We start from the raw sequence: 22,171 nt of genomic DNA on the forward strand, positions 1-22,171 counted from the left end.
GAGGGCTTAGCAATTTTTTAGCATTTAGAAAGGAGCAAGATATCAAGAACATGCTTGAGGATATGCCTGAACTTCCAGCCAAGTTGTAACAACAGAGGGAGGAAAAACCCCATAACGGTACTATGTTTTCTTAATGTATTCTTTTCTAAAATCCTCATGAAGAGGCATATTGCATAAAATCTAATTTTGCAAATTTTTTTGGATGCAATTTTTCTATTAGATCAAAAGCCATTTTGCTCAAACGGGGATTAGGTAAAACTCAGCTCTTCCCCAGTAAGAGATGTGAGAGCAGATGACTCTCACAGGGAACTTCTGAGCAGTGTTTTAGGTAGGCAATTGACCCAATTGAGTTCCCTTGGTTCTGGCTAAACTTAGCTTTGAAATTTAGGAACTCTCAGTAAGAACCAAGGTGACACAGTGAAGTGGCAAAGTTACTGCACCTGACCAACTGAGTAAATCCTTTTCAAAGTGTGAAAAAAGCTCTTTTTACCAGTTGCACACAAACTCTTCTGTTTCATTCCTAAATGACACTGCAGAGGGAAAGACTTCAGGGATGCCTTCTGGCCATCCCTGCTAACGTAACAACACTTTGTGCCTTGAAAATCTATCTTACTTTAGCCAGTAATTCAACTCGTGGGTGTAGGACAGAAGTGTAGGGAAAAATGTTATGTCAAGCTACTGTTGTTTTTCCATCCCCTGTGGTTCAGCTCCAGGGACATTTGATGCATCAATATAACAATACAAAATTTGTGTGTGTGTCTAGAAGTTAGACTGAGCTTCCTCAGGTGGGATGAGGATGTTAAGGTCAAAATAAGTGTGATTCCTATGATAAATGAAAGCCAGGATGGAGTGAGTGAATACCAGTCTTACATAGGACTTCTAGGCTGCAGCAAAATGCCTTTACTGCATGCCAGCTCTGCTTGTATGTATTCCTTGGAGTTATCTTTTGTGTCTTTCCATGTTTTTTTTCTGAAAGCCGGGTAAATGAAAGAAAGCAGACCTTGGGACTTTCTCTGCAGCAGTTCAATACCACGCAAGTCCAAAGTGTAGATGGAAAAGGGGCTTTAAAGTTGACTTTGTCCTCCTAAGTCTTGTCACATGAGGATATCGGGCTATTCGCAGGATAAAGTGCAGCAGCCAGCTGTCAGTCAACTAAAATGACTGTTTCAACAGCTGGGAATCAGGGGGACATGAACTCTGGCTGTGTTCCCTCTCCCCTAGCCACATCCTCTGCAGTAGTCTGGATTCTGTGGAATCCTCTGCTAATTCAATGCTGATTGGAAGCAATTTTGAATGTACTAGAAATTTGAGCCTGGAAAATATTAAGGAAATATAAACCTTTTCCAGATCTGGTTTAATAGAAGGACAGAGGAGTGCTAAGTGGGCTATATCAGGGCTAGTAACTGTATACTTGAATCCCCTGTAGCACAAAGAAGACATTTCCAGATGAAGTTTGCCGATTCATCTCATTCCTTGAGACACAAAGTCAAGCAGAACACACATGCTATAGAGATAACTACTATAGGAGGCTTTGGAAAAAAAACTACAGATATAATTGTGCCTAATAATTTATAGCACTTGCTCTCTGATACAGAAGCAGCCTGGGAGCAGCCCCCATGCATAGTTAAGTAGCTGTATCCTTTGAAGCTGTGCAGCTTAATTATAGTTTCATTACTTTTGACAAACCATAATTTCAGTGATAGGCCAGGGATAAAGAAAAACACTTGTCTTAATTTTACTATTTTGAGCTTTTTCTCCCTTATTTGTCCTTCTACTTCCATCCATTTCTTTCTACTGATGATCACTGATTATATTGTTAATAATTTTTTTTTTCTGGAAGAAGTTGACTAACTATAGCTCTAAATGTGAGGTTGAAAAAGGAGGAAAATGAATGTGAAGATCATATTGCAAGGCTTTCATTTTTATTCTTCATAGGCCCATAATTAAGCCCACTCTAGTTCTCTCTCTGTGGAACAGGATGCACAGGTTATAACAAGGATTCTTTTCTCTGTGTCTTTATGTGGAATGGGCTGGAAGGAAGGAATCAAGTAACTAGTCTAATGTAAATTGGCATAGCTCCATCAGCTACAAAACAGGCACAAGTGTATTTTTAGCGCCAGCAGAAGCTAAGCTCACACTGTGGAACAGCAGTGGGGAAGTGGAGGAAGGAAAAGACTTTTCTTCGGGCAGTCCCCAGGCGAATGTTTCAAAATGGTAATTAAAGCTTAACATAAACTTTCTCCATATCTAAGAACCCACAGAAGCAGGTTTAATTTGTCTCTAAGATCTGAGATTTCACTTTGCCAGCTTTTGAAATGTTTTCATTTGAGTCCTTCTCTATTTACTGTCTGTCACTTCAGCTGCAGGGTTGTAGTTGAACTCTATTTGCAAAATGGGAACCTTTTCTTCCTGAATAGCTGAATTGGATTTTAAATCTCGTTGAAAGCAGGAACTTGAGTAAAAGGGATTCTTCACGCACTTTTGCGTGTAAATTTTCCATAAATTGCTGCGTTGCTAAGCAGGAGGGCAAGACCATCTGAATCCCTTTGTGAGTGCGTGTGCACGTTGGTCCATGTGTTAATAATGGTCCTTCTTGTTTATTTTCACTCTCCAAGCTTCCTGCTTCATAATACTTTTGTATTGACTTTGCCAATCTTGAAATGGGTTAATGCTTTGACTCAGAACTCTGTGGTTTCTATTGGGCTGTGCTGTTCTGAGAAGATGTATCTCAGTATTTCCCATCGGTCAAGTTTTCACAGGTATTTCTGCAGTACTGAGATGCTCCGTGGGGGCACAGTTAGTCTTGTGAACTTTAAAATGCAAAGGAACTGGATCATGTGAGGTGTTGAATCCCATCCGTGAGCACCTTGCCTCTCCTGTTTGTGTTATGTGCTGAGCAAGAAGAATGAGCTGAGAACCACACGCTGCTTATTTGCACAGCTGTCAAATCTGCTGTTTTTCATACCTGTTTGGGCCCATCTGAGCCTCACTTTCAGCGTTAGGGGAGTTTTGCTGGAGTCCCTGCCTTGTGCAATTTTCACTGAGTGCAGAATGAGTGGAAATTAACAGATCTATTGTACAAGGAAGCTCAGACTATCAAATGTGGGGAAACTGAGTGTATTCTAAATATCAAATGTTCTTGCAGAAGTGTAATGCTACCCCCTGTTGGAATTTGGGATATATGAAACATAAACCAGAATACATGGAATTGAAGCCTCTTTGACTTTGTGTACATTACTATGTTTCCATTGCACTTGACAAGACTTCAGAAGTGCCAGGCTCTCTAAAAACAAATATTATTTTTACAAAAAGAGGAAAGGTTTTTTCCCCTCCAGTTATCGGCACTGAATTAAATTTAAAATAATCTTTCATGTTAAAATACAGCTGCAGGCACAAAGGCCTGTCATTTTACTATATTTCTGTAAGGATACAAATGTATAACCTATTAATGTTTATTTTTATTGTTCATAAACATCTCTCTATAAAGGTCTTGCAATTTCTAACAGAGAAATGCAGCCTCTCTTTGCATGGCTAAAGCTACTGTGTTCACTGTGATTCAGCTGCAAGCTGAGGAAGAGCACTCGTGTTCACCTGTGGAAATGGGACTGGCTGAAGCAATGCTGTGGGTGCACTGCTGGACCTTCAACAGTCTGGAAAAATGAGTGTTTGAGCTCCAGTGCATGAGCAGTGCAGCGGGAGTTTCGGTCTGTTCCTTAGGAGAGGTGGCTTAACAGGAGCTGAGCTGAACAAGGCTCTGGGAAGGGAAAAGGGAATGTAATGTTTCTATAAAAACATCTCTAAGAACCTGACAACACTGTTTTGAATCAGAAAATCTGCTGTGTGTCTTAATGCTTTAACTAAATATTGTTCCTTTTCATAAAACTACAGAACATCATCTGCTACTATAAATCAGGACAGCTCAGCTGAGGAGTTGGGGGGAACAATGTAGATGATTCTAATTACATGGAAGAATTGGTTGTCTTTATTTTGGCCCATATGACATGCTGAACTTTAGATTATTTCACGGTATTTGCCTTCATTCTTAGATCTCACAGTTGGAGAGAAAGCATTTATCGTTTCTGAGCTGAGTGTGGTTTATTTTAATGGCAATTGTGTAAGGAGTCTTTGATGTCCTGAATGGCAAAATGATTATTATGGGATACTTGGTGAAAGATGAGGTAGCGAAGGCGGATGTTAATACACTGTATTATGTACATAGCATCAATTCACAGGTGTAATTGTTCAGGGTTTTGTGCTCTGAAATCAGGAGATGCTGTGACCCCGTTGTTAAGTTTGAGGAATATATCCTGTGACATTTGCATATGGTGTTTTTATTTTTCACGAAGAATCGTTTTTAGTTCCTGTCTTCTAACTCCTCCACCATTCTGGCCGTGTTTATCAAATACATTGGATTAAAATTGGTTTCAGAGGCAATTTGCTATGTCTGGCTTAGCCATTTCCTCTGGCTGGTGAAATTCTTCAGCCTAGTCCTGGCTCCTGCTGGGAAAAGTCCTCCTGTATCATGAACCAGGAGTGAAGTGTTCTCAGTACTTCAGTGTCTTTGTCCTGTGAAGTCTGTTCAGAAGTGTAGATGAGCTCATCTCTTCAGCAATATTCATAATCATTAGTGTCCATCTTTCCATTTGAGTTTCTTATACAGCTCTCCCTAGAGGGTTTGCTGCTGTAGTCTCTCTCTCTGCATACTGTCACTATATTTATCCCTACAAAATCTCTGTGAAATAATGAAGTACTTCTTCCTGTACAGAAACCAGTGTTTCTGAATTTTACCTGTGATTAAGCAGGTGAGACCCTCAAATTCACAAAAGTACTCAATAATTTTGTTTGATCTGGAGCCATCATACCAATCTTTGAGGAACCATAAGAAAATCAAACCTTATGAAATTAGTAAGAAATGGTAAGACAAACCCAAAACCTCAGTCTCATGGAGGTGGCAGAGTGTCTTTATTTATATAAGTTGTAGTTTTGGGCATGTCTCTGTAATCACAAGCTGTCTAGCTGATATTGGTGTTAGGACAGTTTAGGAGGGTTTGGTGTTGTGCGCTTTCAGACTTTGTTATCAACTTGGAGTGAGTATTATTGCTTTTGGCCAGCTGTACATTCTCATGACTTATATTTTGTCTAGCAAGGCTGTAAGCTTGGCTTGTAGCAATGCCTGGAGACAGACACAAACATCACTGATGTGTTTACACCAGGTATTTCATATGCCTTGGATGGTATTGCACAGCTGCTTCCTCTAGAGTTGTCTGAAAACTTCTGTGCATAATGACATATGTGTGTGATGTTAAAAGGATGTTGTTTAGGTTGAAAAGTTAAGCTTCTCACTGTTAAGGAATTGACAGATTTACAGTTGCTCATGCCATCTTGATTGTACCCACACGTGTCCCTCTCGTGCAGTGAATAAGACAGATGTCCCATGGAAAAACTGGTATGTGACCATGTAATTGCGTTATAGTCCAGCTGTTCAGCACACTCCTAGTGTGACTGTCCAGTGTGTAGTAGTTCTAGGTCAGGTTTTGAAAAGCAAAAGACAAGAGCAAATCATGTGCCTTGTTGCTGTGTCAGCTTCCCCATGGGCTCATATATTGTCAGTAGCAGAGCTTGAAATTTGACCCTTCAGTGTTGCAACTGAGACTCCACCACTGGAATTTCTGCTGTCTGGTGGATGGGTCCAGGTACTGGCTTTCGTGGTAGGGAACTCAGCCAGCTTTTCTTTCTCTCCCATAAATGGATAGCTTCAGAATATGCTAAAGGCAAGTTGTGTCATTTTTGGAGGCAATGATCACATTCTGGTGCCCATGGTTGTATTCTGGGTTGTGTGACAAGCGGCTCCCGGCTGCAGGCAGCTGGGAAGCCCAGAGCAAGAAGCAGGAGACACCTTTCAATAGAAACATATAAGAATTGCAACTTCAGAGGCCTCTGTAGAAAACTTGAGAGAGAGAAGATGGCAATACAAATCTAGACTACAATTAAACAATATTTTTGGTTGTTTCTCACGTCTTGTTTTTTAAAAAAGGGCTGTAACTTGTAGATGAGTGGAACTTGATTATCCCACAGGTTTTAAGGGGTGTATTTTAATGTGGCACAGCCCATGGCTTGCCAGTGCCACTGTCTCATAAAATAACTGATGTTCGGGCTTGGCTGAGCAAGTGGAGATGTTTCTGAACTGACTGCAGCAATCTTTCTGTAGGGCGGCAGTTGGCTTGCAACAGATGAAGCTGAGTAATTGGGAGTTTGGGGCTGAAATTGGAGCCCTGCACCTGAAGCATGCTATCGGCAGGAGTTTGTTTCATTTGGAGTTGTTAGGAAGGATCATAGAGTTTAATAATTTTGTATCTTTTGTTCTCAACCTGATCAATTGCTGGGCAAGATGAAACAGCCCATCAAGGCAGATGACCTTTAAAGGTTGCTCCATGTGCCTGTATTTATTGACCTTTCCTGGGAACTTCGTCTTTCTTGTGGCAGCCTAAGCATTCAGGTTTTAAACTTTACTGTGTTTTAGAATAATAGAATATAAGTCATAGTGTTTAATCCTTACAAGGAAAGTACTTTAACTGTCAGTTTCATTAGGGACTGGTTTCTTTTTGCTGAAATATCTGAGCTTTGCAGAACTTTGGACACGATCAATACTTTTTCTCTTCCATTTTCTAAAAGCACTTTAAACTTTTCTTTGTGATGCTGATTTCAAAATCTTCATTCAGTATTTCCTCATTGAGTCCTTTGCACCTTTGTGAAGTTTCTGTGAGTTCAAGTTTATTGTCATAAACTATATTATGTGATTATAATCTGCTGCCTCCCTCTACACACAAACTATGTGAGGCAGTCAGAGGGTTGTGATGACGTGCCACCAGCTACACACAGCAGGCAGGAGAGTGTTTGTTCATTGTTGGAGAAGTCTGCTTCACAGTTTCTGATTTTCAGGGACTCAGGGATTTTGAGTCATGATTTTCATGGTTTTCTCTTGATAAACTGGATATTTTGCGTAGCCTTGTTACTACATAATAGCTTTGAAATGAAGGGAGAGGAGAAAAAACAATCTAGATCATCTCCTCTGCGAAAATTAAGCATTTGACCAATGTTGCAATCAAGCCTCTGTTTATGAGTGCATTTTTGGTATGTGCAGAATAAAAATCTCATAATGCAAATATTTGCTTCTATTACTGTCAGGTACAAAGTCCTGTTTCATAGTAAGAAAGATCTGTGAGCCTCTCATTTATGTTGAGCCTTTCCTTTTCCAGCCTGAGGACTCAGACTGGGGCAAAACTTCCTATTTGTGACTAAAGCAAAAGAGACCTAAAAAGCATAGAATATTTTGTGCTGGAAGGGACCTTTAAAGGTCACCTAGTTTAACCCTTCTGCAGTGAGTAGGGACACCTTCCACTAGGTCAGGTTGCTCAGAGCCCCACACAGCCCAGTCTTGAATGTTTTCAGGGATGTGGGATCCACATCTTCTCTGGGTGACCTATGCCAGTGTTTCACCACTCTCATAGTAAAAAATTTATTCCTTGTATCTGGTCTAAATCTACCCACCTTTATTTTAAAACCATAATCCTTTGTCCTATCACAACAGGGTCTGGTAAAAAGTCTGTCCCCATCTTCCTTATAATGCACTTTAAGTACTGAAGGGCTGCTTTAAGGTCTCCCTGGAGCCTGCTCTTCTCCAAGCTGAACAACCCCAATTCTCTCAGCTTTTCCTCAAAGGAGAGGTGCTCCAGCCCTCCTATCATTTTGTGTCCATCCTCTGGACCTGCTCCAAGAGGTTCATCTTTCCTGTGCTGAGGACTCTAACTCTCAGTAGGCGCAGAATAATGGAGCTATAAAAAGCTGCCAAACTTAGATGAGCTGAAAGAAAAGCTTTATTTCTAAAGATACACAAAGGGAATTACATAAGCTGTGGCTGATGAGGTGTGTCTGAAATGTTGACACAGTTATCAGGTGACTGGCATTTCATTCCTCTTGCCAGTGATGATGGAGCCCTGCTCAGCATTAAAACCTACAGAAACTAGTCTGCTTTTTCTTGGAAGTGTACTTTCCTCCTTTTTAGGAAGCAAAATAGGAAACAAAAATATTTTGGCTCTGTGAAAATGCTTAGTTTATATTGAACAGCTATCCATCATAGCCAGTAACAGGAGGAACTAGTTTTAAGACAGTATTTTTCTTTTTTTTCCTGTCCACCTGACTTGCAAGATTCTGGCTCCTTTTTATGCCAAGGAGGTGGGCTTGCAAAGCTGTTCTGGTGCTTTTTGTCGCTATGAATCTGGCAAAACTTCTTCTACAGCCAGGAAACTGGGAAGTACAGTATCTTTGCTCTTTGCTGTGGAGCTTATATTACATGACCTGGACTTTTTGGGCTTATCTTGGGCCCAAAGACTAAAACTCCCCTAAGCAGCACCAGAACAGGATGATGTATGTAATAACTGGAAAATTCTATAGAGAAAGGTGGGCCTGTTGCTCTTCATATGGGACAGTATTTTTAACTGTTGATTTTTTTTCTTTTAATGAGAACTGGTGTGATCAATCATATATTTCATGAAATATAAAGAGAATGAAAGTTTGAATAAAATAAAATGAATCTTTAAAAAAAAAAGGTGAGAGAAAGGCAAAGATACTCCAAATATACACAGAAGAGGGAAAAGAAAATCCCATTTTGATTGTGAAAAGGATTATGTGCCTTGCTGGTTATTTGTGCACACAGAAATGAATGCCAGGCTTAGGTTCTTTTTAGCTCTTTAGGGCAACCGAGCTAATCTGTGAATAATGACCCAGCATATCAAACCAGTGGCTTCTCCTAACATCTATCATTGAACTCTACCCAAGGTATTTGGAAGCAGAACATAAAAAATGAATGTCATCTGGCTGCTGTCAGATCACTACCAGAGCTAAAATAGCCCTGGCCATGCAGCTCATGATGTGTGATACATGAGTGGTGCATATCCGCTTACTGTGGGTGTTGCAGTGGTGGGGTGGTTGAAGCCACGTGCATCACAGACCCCAGTACTCAGCTCTGGGCCACAGATAAAAGATTATAAGTTAGAAGAATATTTAACTTATATTTATAAGTAATACTATGAGACATGCAGGCCTTAAATAATCACACTGTGGGTTTTTGTCTGAGTATCATAGCAGGCGTAACAAAAGCATATGATTTGAGTGAGGTCACTTACCCCTTTTCTCCTTTGATGTAATCACAGGGTAGGTTGAGATATGTGTTATGCTCTGGGTTTGAAAACCATGCACTTACATTTGTACATTATGCCATAATAATTTTAAAAGTTTCTCCAACAGGCAAAACCATGTTTTGCTGTGTTTTGTAGAATTATAAAAGGTCGCTTTTAAGACTGTTCTCTCCTGTGCTTTCTGTTGAGTTGCCTTTGCAGTTACCACTGCTAGTGAAGTCTCTGCCTTAGATGATTGCAGCAGGAGGCCTCAGAGTTGCAGAAATAATGGAGTATGATGTACTGAAATGGAAATTAGGACAATCTTAATGACTGAAAAAAATCACTTAATAACAAAAGACTGGTTTTGTTTTTGTTATTGTCTCAGCCTCATTTTTTTTCTCTAGTCAAAGCTGATTCTTGTAGTTTTTTGTTGTTTTTCCTATAATTTCGATGATACCTTAACAATGTCCTACATTTGATATAATTTCACACATCAAACTCCCATTTGCATTTTTCATCTTTGTAATGTATAATCTAATATTTTCTGAAATGCTGTGGGATGTTTTTTCTCTTTGAAAAATGAAATCTTGGCCATGTTTCTGCTTTCTTCCCCTCCCTTCTACTTTTACATACTTCCTATATTTTTTCAAGTTTCTACTTCTTGTAAAGATTTTTCATTCTAAAATTTTCTGTTTTCTTTAGGGAACAGCAGTATTACAGTCTGGAGTCTTACCAGCTGTATCAGGTAGGAGCCATTTAGTTTTTTTTTTTTTATTTAAGGATGACATTTAAGTCCCAAGTTGTGATGAGAGAAACAGAAGATTTATGGAAGCAGAACTAAATACTACATTGAGAGGTGTCCTGTTTGGGGTTGTTTTGCTGCTGCAGTTCATGTCTGGCAATTATAAAATACATTTTAATCTATAGAAACTTTGGTTGCAAAGATTAATATATTTGTTTTTCCCTTTCTTTTGTTAATCTGAAGAGGTTCAAAGTTGTCAGACCCTTTATGAAGCTGTTGAGTGCTTTTTCTACTTACATATTCGAAGAAAACTAGAAATTGTTCTTTTTTGGCTGTATTAGCACCAAAGGCAAACTTGATTTTTATGTTCAGTGTGTATGGCCAGTTTCCTAAATAACACAAACCCTCAGGAATGAATCTTTACCAGAAGCAACTTGGAGATGCTTCTCTCCTGTCAGTGAAACTATTGATTGACCAACAAAATCACTGATGAGAGGACACTGAGTATCTGGCCTGGAAAGATTACTTAGGCAAAGGCACCTTTGCATTGTAAACCTTCCTATCAGTAGAATGTGTTGGTCACCTGAGTTCCTGTCTAATGCAGCCAAACTCGTCTGGGACCTTTGAATTATCATTTTGCTTCAAAGAAAACATTTCATAAGTGTTTGGTTTTGTGCACTCCATCTTAGATCTTGGAGAGATCTATGCAAAGAATTTGGTTAGTATTTTAAATGCCTTTGTGTTCCTTAAATAGTTTACCTGATAATTCACCAGATCCATTAAATTTCATAGGTTGCCCAACTCAAATAGACATAGAACAGCTCTTTGTGCTGTTTTTTATTACTTTTAAAAACCTTGGCAAATATGTAAAGCAGTGTAGTTATGGATACTTGTGTGAACAAATCCAGTAAGGCACTCAGGATCAGGAGGTGTCTCTGGAGAAGGTTAAAAGTAACTTTATTCACTAGTCTGTCTTAGCAGGAGAAAAATCCAGAAGCATTTAGCAGATCTTGTTGCTAGTTATTCCACTCAAGTCAATGGAATTACTCTTGACTTATAGAGGTGTAAGTAGAAGCCCAGATTGGATCATTAATTTTATCTTTCCCTCTGGTACTCAAGTTTCTAGTCCTTCACTCAAACCAAGGAAAGCAGAACACTTACAATTAAAGTGTGTGTAAATACAGGGAAACTTGGGTCTGTAGCTGCATGTGGTGGGCAGAATGTTATTTTTGTATTAATTTCAGTGTCAAGCTAATTGTGAATGCAAACACTATGTGACAAAAAAATCTCAGACTACTCATGCATATGAGAGAGTTAGTTGTTTTGATAAAAACTATCATGGAGCAAATTGGAAATGCAGAAATACAGGACAGATTTTTATATTAGCAGAAAGAGAAGATACAAGACTGAAGAAACTTGAGCAGGTGGGTTTTATTGTCTGGTACACTGGGAAAATACAGTTTAAGAAAAGAACTCTTGTAGTAATAAGTATAAATGCTTAAGGCAAATGCGGCATCTAAAGCCAGTGACTGAAGTCTTTTTTATGGGGTTTCATCTCTCAAAAGTCCTAATATACTGGTACAACTTCATTCTTCAATACTACACTATTTTTCAGAATGCAAAAGAAGCTGAAGTTTTCTATGTCTCACTGCATTTTTATTGTCCTTAGATATTTCATTTTAAAGTTTTGTCTTTCATACGTGTGAAAATTTCAAGTATAATTGAACTTGGCATTGCAAAGCTTTCAAAATAATTCTGTAGCATTTGAGTCTTTAACCTAATAACTGAAGGTCCCAGGATGCTGAGCAGTCATTCACACTGTTCTATTGGACTAAAGGAACTGAATTAGAACTTCACTATGTTTCTCTGTTATGAGAGATTATAATCCATAGCTGAGAATAGCATAAAGGCACACTAACTTGAGGTAACTACTTTCAAAGCCTGTATTGTGCATATACATGGCAAGATACCCCTTCTAGCATGGGTGATCGTACAATGACCCAATACCCAGTTAGAAAATTTCCTAGTGTAGCAGTTTACTTACTCAGAAATACATTTGTTTTTTTTCTTATTTTCATTCAAATACACTGTAGAATGCAAACCTCCTCCTTCCTGGGCTACAGGTGCACAAATGTTCTATCCAATAGTTTTGCTCTTGAATGTCTCAGTTCTGTAGCAAGACATGGAATTAAACAGTCAAGGATCAACTGTTTCCATATTTTTCAGTTTATTGGTAGTGAATGTGGGTATTCTCTTTCTGCTTTTAGTTAGATATGCTGAGCAACAGACTCAGCAACTTTAGAGAAACGTGTTTCATTCTAATGGCAAACAGAAAAGTGTTCTAAATATGGCAACAATTCTAAGTTGTATTACTAGATGGAAAAAAACAAGTTGGGGTGAATCATATAATTCTGTTTTAAATAATTTGGTTGCCTTTGTTATAAATAACTTTGTAAATATTGACTGGAAAGAGAGACTGAATTAGATTACTTGAGTTTGTAGGAGGAAAATGTTCCCATTGTTATCATAGCTTTGTGCTACAGATAAAGGTAAGGGATTCTTTGGAGTTGTATGATGTGAGAATGTGTGCTCTTAAGTATAATAGACTGCATTTATACTTATGATGGACCTCATAATACCATGACAGGATAGAGGTTCAAAAATATGATTCAGATTTCTAGATTTCTGAGACTGCTGGTTTCTGGGCACACCTCAGTTTAGTACATTTTGTGTAAGCAGTTCTCATGGGACCTGTACAGAGATTCTCATGACTGCTTGAGAAATCCTGTAGCTTGATCTAGTGGTTGCAGTTTCAGAGATATGTACGTAGGTCTTTTACTCAGGAACTGCTTACGTGCTTTGAGTTAAGGGATCATGAATAAGATGCACGTTCAGTGTTGAGAGATGAAACAATAGACTGCGCATTCCTTCGCAGGATGGTGAACTGAAGAGCTTGTGATTATCTTCATTATCTTTCTGGTACTATAAGTACCAGAAAGTATTGTAGGAAAAACAGGGCTGAAGCAGCTGTCTAGCAAGAGCCTCTGCCCTGAGGTTTGGATGTACATCTGTGTATGTCTGACAGGTGTGTACTTACCATGTTCTGCAGTGAGAATCCTTAATCCACCTCAAATCATCAGAAGTCCTTTACTATTGTTACATTTAAAATGTATTTCCTCGCAGTGGTGCTGTTTTTCATTGTAATTTAGGCCTCTGATTTAAATATTGTTCTCCTTTCCATTCCATTGCAACAGCTTAGATAGGGAACCTCCAGCTCTTACTTATAAGGGTGCATGATTTCCTTCAAAATATTTGTATTTTCTCAGTTGAGTAGAACTCTGTCACAGCAATCCTGCTTCATGAATGATGTTTAAACCATGAGGCTGTTTTGTGTGGAGGGGAAATGCCACTATTTTTGTCCTTAGGGAAGTGCCACTATTTCTGTCCTTAACTGCCAACCCCTCTCAAATGAGCTGAGCAGTCTGAATCCCAAGACTCCTATTTAGAGAAGGGAGGCTGGGAGCTGGAATAGCTTGCAGAAGTTCTTAAGGACACTGCAGTCCCTGGAGAAGGCATTTCATGCCAGCTCTATACACCGTATTTCAGAAACTTTCATCCTGTCCCAGTTCCCGCAGGGAAGCTGGTTGCCTGGGCATTCCCAGGAGCCAGGCCCAGCCCTGAGTATTTCAACACTCAAATTAAACTTCCCTAGTGGGAGGTCTGATCTCCCTCTACCTCTGTGCCACAGGCTCTGGCTTTGCAAAAGACAGTAGTTGAATGGGCAAGTAACAAATGTGCTCCCAGGGAAGCAGTGCACGCTCATATTGCTTTTTGACTCGTAAATAATCGCTCTCCTTTTCCATTTTTCTCGTTATTCCATAGGAGCAAATTCATCAGCATTGCAACTGACACTCTTGTTCTCTGACAGCCTCTTTCCTTGCAATACCAAACCTACACAATGCTTGATGGGAAATGTTCTGAGGGGATGAATTAAGGAATAAACATAAAACAATGCTGTGGATTGGAATTCGGCTAAAATATCACCTGAATGCTGATTATGAACACTATATCTCTATTAAATTTTTCTTAGGTAGATAGGGACTCAAGGCAGGCAGACAAAAAGAAAGAATAAAATTAAGTATACAGCAGGTGCTGAAAATGAAGTCAGCTGTCTGACAGCTTAGCTTTTATGATGGAAAAATATGCACAATTTTTGTGCATTTTAAAAAAATTTTATTGTATACCTATGCAGCCTGATACTTTTATTCCAAGCTTAGGAGTCATCTTGCAAGGAATTAATTGAGAGCAATGAGAAAGAAGAATCTGGGCCATGCTCTTGAGATTATTGTTGCTTAGATTGAAAACAACTTACAATTCTCACTTTTTTTCAGGATATGTGTTGTCAGCTCTTCAGATATAGGAAGACCAAGTGCACTCTGATACTTTTATTGAGCCAGTAAAGGACTGTGTGTTGAACAGTGTCTACCACAGATATGTCATGTCATACTTTATAGGGCTAAACACTGTAATAGAAGAGCATCACTATAATGAGAAACGGATTAATGATACCCTGCCATAATGTGGCATGCTCTTTCTTGGTCCTGCTTTATTCTACAAGTCCACTCAAATTAATTCTGTAGGGGAAGAAATATAGGAGCTCAGAACAAGTAAGCTGATTAAAATACATATTGTATTTACAAGCTTAATGTTGGCCTTGGTGACTGTCTGAAGTACGAGGGGCCTTTTCCCGGGGGGGAAGAAAACAGTCCATAAAACAGCTATGGGGAAGCCAGGGAAGTGAATGATCCCAGTGCTGCTGCTTCATCCTCTGGGCTGAGCAGATCCAGCAGGTTCCTGTTCTCTGGATGGGGGGTGGCAGAATGTGGTAAGCCCATGCTACAGTGACCTTCTAGTTCTGTCCTTTCTGTATTCCTGATTTGCTTCCCCATGCCTTCTCTGACACTGAAATCTGTGGAATTGACATATCCCAGCCTTCTAGAACACAAAGAACTTATTTGCACATATATTGATTACTTCAAGGTTTTTTTTAAATTTTGTTTTTGTGTGTGACCTTCATTCCTAGCCAGTGTAGATCCTGAGCTTTAGATGTGTCAAGATTTTTGAAGTAAATGTATGTAAAGCATCTTTGAGGGTGTATTTTTCAAAAAACCCCAGACACTGAATTTCCTGCCACAGGAAAATGGTAATAATTCTAGCTTAACACTTTTGCATTTTTATGCATAGGAGGCTGGACTGGAATGGCCCACAGTATGGGAAGATGAGTAATAGATAGAGGTAGTTAGATCCTCTGTTATTTTTTGCGCAGACTAAATAGATATATTTGAACAGTGAGCTTGAATGCATTTCTAATTTTGAGTGATTCTACCACTTTTAAAGTTGTCTGTGAAAGATACAAGAGGCATTTCTGAATATGGTGAAATCTGTAGAGCAAGTAAGTGTTTTTAAGTATCCCCTTCAGCTTTTATGCCTTGCAGATAATGCTATTTGTATAGTAGAAAATATATGAAATTACTTTGAAAATTGAAGAGAACATGCAGGGAAGTTTCATATGGCAAATATACAGCATTGGAAGTCTCCTATTACATTTGCATGAAACAACCTCCTGGTGTACTTGCTGTATTTCTCCTGTCAATCAGTTGCTTTAGCCTTTGGATGCTCTATCAGGCAAGGTATTTGTTTTCAAAGGAGGAGGTGGGAATGCTGCTTGGCTGAGTGGGTCAAAGTTCTTCATAATAAAGGTAGTTTTAATTCAACAGGAAGTGGGAATTTATCACAGAATGTGGTGTTTTCTTCTGTCCTGACTCCTTGTCAGGAAATTTAACAGCCCAGACTGAAGAGTTTGTGACCTACCCCTTGAAGGCAGAGTAGAGGCCGGGCAGTGAGAAGCGATCACTTGGTAAATGCAGCACAGTGTTGTGTGTGTCTCCTCATGGTCATGTAATAATAAGTTGCAAGATTTGAAAACATAAACTGTCTGGGCTCAGTTTATAGTTTATATTCCATCTTCCCTCTGTTTTATTATTTGTTTTCCTTGGCTCTTTCTTGTAGAACATGTGCTGTTAACTCGTTAATTTTGAAGGGTGAGCATAAAGCAATGACTGTAAAGTTAGAAAAATATTTCAAATAGTCGTTGTCTTCACTGAGCTACATTAAACTTTTGAGTCTAATCATATGTAGGAATGCCAAATATCCTGCAGATTTTTTTATTTTGACACGTTTTGAATACCTTCTTCCTCTTAGATGTTGAGGAAAATAGCAGAGAAATAACTCTCTTGATGAGATACTCAGTTCTGACAAAGACTTGAGCGAGTTAGCCACACAGAACTGGATGGCAGGGGAAACTGAAAAAAAAATATTCTTAACAATCCTTTGTACAAAGAAAAGAATGATGGAAGGGAGCATCTGTCTCCTGCTGGACACTTTATTTGCTCAGAAATTTATCTTGCTAACTTGCTTTTTCCATTCCTGCGTTATCCTAGAATTCCTAAATAAGAAACAAACCAGTTGATACACCAGCTGAAAAGTAGAAGGAAGAAAATATCTACGTTGATCTCTATTGACACGTGTTTGTATGATGTAGTTCAAAGCTTCAAAAAATTCCCTGAGAGATTTGACTATGTAAATATTTGTTAGTTGCCAGATTTGAAAATGAGGAAAATGCAACAGGTCAAATCCTGAAACACTAACATAGTTCTTTTAAATAAGCTCTGAATGGGAAAACTTTGGCCATAAATGGATTGGAATATCTTATTGTTTTAAATCTCCTTTCCTGTCCTGGGTGTTCTTCACAAGTCCTAAAAATGTTACTTAAAAATCCATATTTCCTCTGGAATAATTTCTGCTGAATTGCAATAAGTTTTTGAGGGAATAAAAAACCCAACCCCACATTAATTCTGTGATGAAGCTAGAATTAGCATAAGGCTGTAATCTTTCTTCAAAGTAAGGTGAGGCTTTTGGTTTCATAAAACATATTCTGATGTTCTTAATGCAGAGACAGGATGCACTGATGTGAGAGAAAGGAAGATCAGTTACAGTGAAAATATAAGTAAATCAGCTAGCCTGGGGCTGTCCTATTTTTGCATTTATTTTTATCAGCAGTCTTGCTAAAAACAAAATTTCAAATAACATTTCAAATAACATTGTTAAGTCCTCACCAGAGTATGTAAAGGTTTCTACAATCTGATCTCATTAGTTAAAATACAAAATCAGATTCTCAGTATGGCGTACTTTAAAATTGAATTTTGTAGCCTTGGATTACCATATATATGCTTTCATGTACATAAAGACAACAAACTAAAGGTTTTAGTTCAGTTGTGCCCTTCTGAAATAGTTTCTTATTATTGTTTTAATCCATTGTCCTCATTAAGTGAAATAATGAGTGGTTTTTTAGGTTTATTTTATAAAACTGTAGGATTAATTTTACAAGCTTGGAAACCATTAGATTTAGAAATAAAATTGTATGTGTACTTTATACAGGAAAAAAAAAAAGAAGTTGCCATTTTCTTTAGATTCCCGGGCCACGCAGTTTTCTTAGATATTTCAGAATATTTATCTTACAGAATTTCTTCATGTTGCATAAGAGCTATGGTAATTTTTGGACGCTATTTTAAAAACAATTTGCAGAGCAGTGTCTCACCTGCTCAGAGACTATTCATCAGTTTAGAAGAGTGTTAATTTTATATGTGAATCCCAGCAGCCTGCAGCACATGGCAGAGCCGCCCTGTCACCAGTGGCAGGGTTACTCATACACTCAGCCTCCCACCTGATTCCTGTTCAGTTCCATCCACTGCACAAGAAGTTCCCTCACAATTATTCATGCGAGGAAGTAAATGCCACTCAACTCGATTGAGGTGCCCACAGTGACAGCATGAGAGAGAAGAGATTCAGGGCTGGATGGGGTGATGTAACCCAGCACCCAACAGGTGGGGATGATGCTGATGAGTTTGCTGGTTAAAGAAGGAATGTGTGTGTGCAGACAAGCCACACTGCATGGGTGCCACCGTGCAGATTTCTGAGTTGATAGCTCTTGTTTCTTCAAATTTCCCAAATACAGCTGCCTGCTGGCCTGAGTCAGGCTGGGGAAGGGAGACTGGCTGTGCCATCTGGTGTGTCCAAGGTGAAGCTCTCCTGGCAGGAACACTGGGAGCATGTTTCACAAGAATGTGCTGTGACCTGGATTCAATCCCCATGGAAGCCAGATACCTCATGTTCCCTTGCCACTGGCCCAGTGTATCCATGTCTAAACATGGGTGGTGGACTGCTGAAGTGTGGCACAGCTTTCTCATTCACTTAGATAGGTTTTGGAGCCAGTCTGATCAGATTTTAATGAACTCTTTAAACTTTGTTGTTGCTAAAGCTACGTTGTGGATTGCAAAGGCAACTCCCCACTCAATTCATGTTGCCATTTTACTTCTTAGCTCAGGACAGCTTTCCCTGTGGGGAAGGTAGTACTCACCAAAAACAGGGAGGGACAGCATCCTTAGATTTTATAGAAGGCATCCTTTCTTTCTGAAGAAAGAAAACAACACAATTAGATTTTAATGCCACAAACTCAGGATAAAGAATTTAGCAAAAACTGGAAAAAAAAAAAGCCTGAATGAAGAACAATGACTTGTAATTTTTAGTGTTTTGTTTTGTTTTTTTCTAGATGTTTCAGAAACATCTATTAAAAATGAAACAGGTATTTAGATTCAATGTGAATCTCTGTCTTTGAAAACAGGTAGTGCTTCTGTCATGGCAGCTTCTGGGTCTTTGAAAGTGTATAGAGGGCACAGTCTCCAAGCTGGTAAGTAAAAGTGATTATGAGGTACGTGTGTGGATGCAAATTGAAACTAGTTTAAACTTAAATTATTTTAAACTTCAGAAAATATTAAAGGTAATGCATGATTTGCTTCCCTACTGTAAGTCTTATGTATTTCTTTGGGTTTTTTGCTTTGAGGAGTTTTTGTCAGAAAGGCATTGACAGATGGGATAAGTTTAGAAGAGGCAGTGACAGATGAGATAAGTGACAGAGTATAAGCAGTAATCTTATTCACAACAGTAAAATCTGCCATCACTTTAACAAAGGGCACCCACCAAAAAAAATTCATCTCAGGCCATGAGAAATCCTGTACCCTAATAATAATATGCTGGGAAAAACACCCACCACATTTAAATATACTTCTTCATGATAATGGAGGAAAAAAACACTGCCAGCGGATAGAATTATGTGTGTTTGTAATTCAAAATTAATTGTAATGCTTTCATTCTGTGGACACAGCATTTTTGATTGCCTGGTTTGAACTGGGGTGGAGTCTGAGATCGTGAAGAAATGCGGGCATCTTTTTTCAGCTTCATGCTGGGGAAAGACCGATGATGTTGTGCAGCCTGGCTTCTTTTAAAGATGGTGATTTGCACTTGGAAAGCAAAGTTGCCTTTGTAAGGGCTAGCTTAAGCATTTTCTATGGTTTTTCAGAAATCAAGAAGTTATCCGTCATGCTGGAGGTGGAATTTTAACAAGAATGTTCCAGATGCTCCCAAGATCACCCACGCATTGCTCCCTGATTCATGCATTCAAGATAGTTCTGCTCCCACATTCATGTACAGCAAAATGCACTGTTGATTTCAGTGTCCTTCAGTGTGAACAGTTGTAAAAGTGTCCTAAAGTTTATTTCCTTGGTGTTATTACGCTCACGAGGAAATGCTGACATCACTATTACTGAACAGTCAGCACCAGCCACTGTTTATGCTTTCTGAGATTATTCTGTATGATTGTTTAGTTTAGAAGGTTACAAGTCAAAACCAGAAAAGCATATGCTTTGATTGTATTGTACAGATTTATAAGGCCAAAGCCATTAACAGTGTTCCTGCATTCTAGGTCCTAAAGGGGGGTATGAGATGCTAACACTTCCTTCAGAACCTGGAACTCCAACTAGCTCTGAGGAACCTGGTAAGATTTTTGCATCAGAGGTCACTAAAGGTTTCTTTTTCCTTTTCCTTTTTTTTTTTTTTTTAAATTGTTGAGATCTCTTCTAAGTGTTATTTTTGAAGTGTTGCCCTTTGAACATGTCAGCTTTACATGCACACTCACGCACACACACATATCTTTTATTTATAGTGCTGGTTTTCTTTCTGTGTTATTTATTGTTCATTTCTGAGAATGGTGCCTATATTGGGTAGAAAATATGAATAACTAACACTTGCTGAAAAAAAGGCTGCAACAGCAGTTTCAAATATAACTTTCTCCTTCCCTCTCCAATTACAGTCTTTTCCTTTCTTTGTCCCCTCAGTTGAGGGCCACTGAATTTTCACTTTTACTCTTTTCCTGTTATTTGCTTAACTATCTCTTTTGATTCCTACATTTTCCCCTGTTCTCTTCAAGCAATCATGATATTCTACCAATTTTTTCAGAATGTTGTAACCATACATTGTTGTCTGTTTTTCTCTCAAATCCTCCTTTCATAATGTTCTCAAATACTGGCCCTCTGACCCCTCTTGGAAGCACCTCCTGCCTCTATCCACCCATAAGGGATTGCTGAAAGAACTGTCCATGGCTCTCTCACTGCACCATGTCTTCATTAGTAGGAACTTTTGACTGTTGTGTGCTTTTTAAATAAACCCTTCTCTTCACACAAATATAGCGCAATTTTCAATATCTAATAAGGGTTTGGGTTTTTTGTTTGTTTGTTTGGTTTTTTTAAGGAAAAATGAAAACCCAAGTATTCCTCTGTTTACAAAGAAAGCACAATTTCTATTGGGACAGCACTGACTGAACAACAGAAGACTTTTCCTTTCCTTCCATTCCAGTTCGCCCAACTTTATCCTTGTTTCCTTGTTTTTTTTCCTACTTCCTCCCTTTGAGAAGAATATTTGACTGTTGTGAGGTTTTGGGTTTTTTTTCTGTGTGTTTCTTAAGCTTTTCTTGCACAAAGCCCTACCGATTCTCCATGTGTGGTTTTTCAGTTCTCAGGAAAATCACTTGGCTTGTTTTCATCAGGTATGATGTTCAGCTTCCTTAAACCTGTCAGCTGTTTAGTTCTATAGGGAAGCTTACTAGTTTTCAGGCTAGCTAACTTTGAGGATGCTTCACTTATACTTCTGTTACATCACTTTAACAGCAAACAGAAAGACTTCAAAAATTATCTTTTCCTTCATGACTGTTCGTGACTCTGTACTTAAGATTGTCACCTGCTTGCAACTTCTAACTATTTGTGATGCAGATTTTCAGTGCTATGATTTTACCGAATCCCTTCTTGCTCAGTCAGGCCAAATTCCTTTGAAATACTTTGGACACAACAATTGAAAATAATTTCTGAGAATGATGTTTGATGAAAATATAAAAATCCCTTCTGCATTTGATTCTGCATTGATTCTGTAATTTTGTTCCTGTTCTTGCTTTGCAACAACAACTTGAAATCTGACTGTCAGAGAAATATTTGTATACTTTGTGGGTGTTCCGATGTTTTCTTTATAAAAATCTGTGAGAAAATTGGCCAAATTTCCAGTCTTTTCAATTTTTAGACTGTATAGTAGACTCCTTTGATTTAAACAGCTTAAGCCTGGGGAGATTCCATTATCCTGGAACATGCCCTTACTGTTACCTAACGTTGTGTAAGTTATCTCTGCTATTCATAATACTTCCAGGAAAATGAAAAAGTTTCCCTCAATTGTTAATCACTGCTGCTGTTGTCTGGATATAAGAAGTCATTCTTCCCTATGCTCTAAAATGTCTTGATACCCTACTGCCTCTATATTCACATCTCAATACTGTCTCAATGGGCAAAAAGGAAAAGCAGCAGTTTGGACAAAAAAAGATTTGGTACGAGTTCTTTGTGGGGACAAGGAAGGGCTAAATAGGAGAACTTAATGAAAAAGGAGAACCTCAAAGTGATACTATTTTTCCTCTGCACTCTTCTGTTTCAAACTGAAGAGGAGAAAGTGTTCAGTGGTAAGGACTCCAGCTGGACTGAACGGACAGACAAGATTAGCATAATTGAAAGTAGGGCTAGATGAGGTCTTGAGAATTAAACCAGTAGACAAAAAAAGTTGTTTTTAAGTCAAAATCATTTCATAGGAACTGTTTCCTAGTCAGTGTTATTCTGTGTCTTTTTTTTAGAGATTTCTAGAAAACTCTGTGGGATTTCCTCTAGTGTTCTTATGATCTTCACTATTTAGAAGGGTTTTCCCGCTATTTTTTTTTTACCTGCAATGAAAGTCCTTTAATACTTTGTTGTCCCCACTTGTCATCATTCTT

The 22,171-nt window shown here is 38.6% G+C and overlaps 1 protein-coding gene across 3 annotated transcripts in view; it reads left to right on the plus strand.

Moving 5' to 3' along the window:
* DOK7 (docking protein 7) overlaps positions 1-22,171 on the plus strand; it is a 59,122-nt gene that overhangs the window by 32,526 nt on the left and 4,425 nt on the right. For all 3 annotated transcript variants that reach the window (XM_048303518.1, XM_048303519.1, XM_048303520.1), the window contains 3 exons: positions 9,879-9,921; positions 18,659-18,724; positions 19,796-19,867. In XM_048303518.1, the coding sequence (XP_048159475.1) occupies positions 9,879-9,921; positions 18,659-18,724; positions 19,796-19,867 (181 nt within the window). The remainder of the gene's footprint in view (positions 1-9,878; positions 9,922-18,658; positions 18,725-19,795; positions 19,868-22,171) is intronic.

This window comes from Corvus hawaiiensis, chromosome 5 (genome assembly GCF_020740725.1).
Source record: "Corvus hawaiiensis isolate bCorHaw1 chromosome 5, bCorHaw1.pri.cur, whole genome shotgun sequence".
NCBI classification, from domain to species: Eukaryota; Metazoa; Chordata; class Aves; order Passeriformes; family Corvidae; genus Corvus; species Corvus hawaiiensis.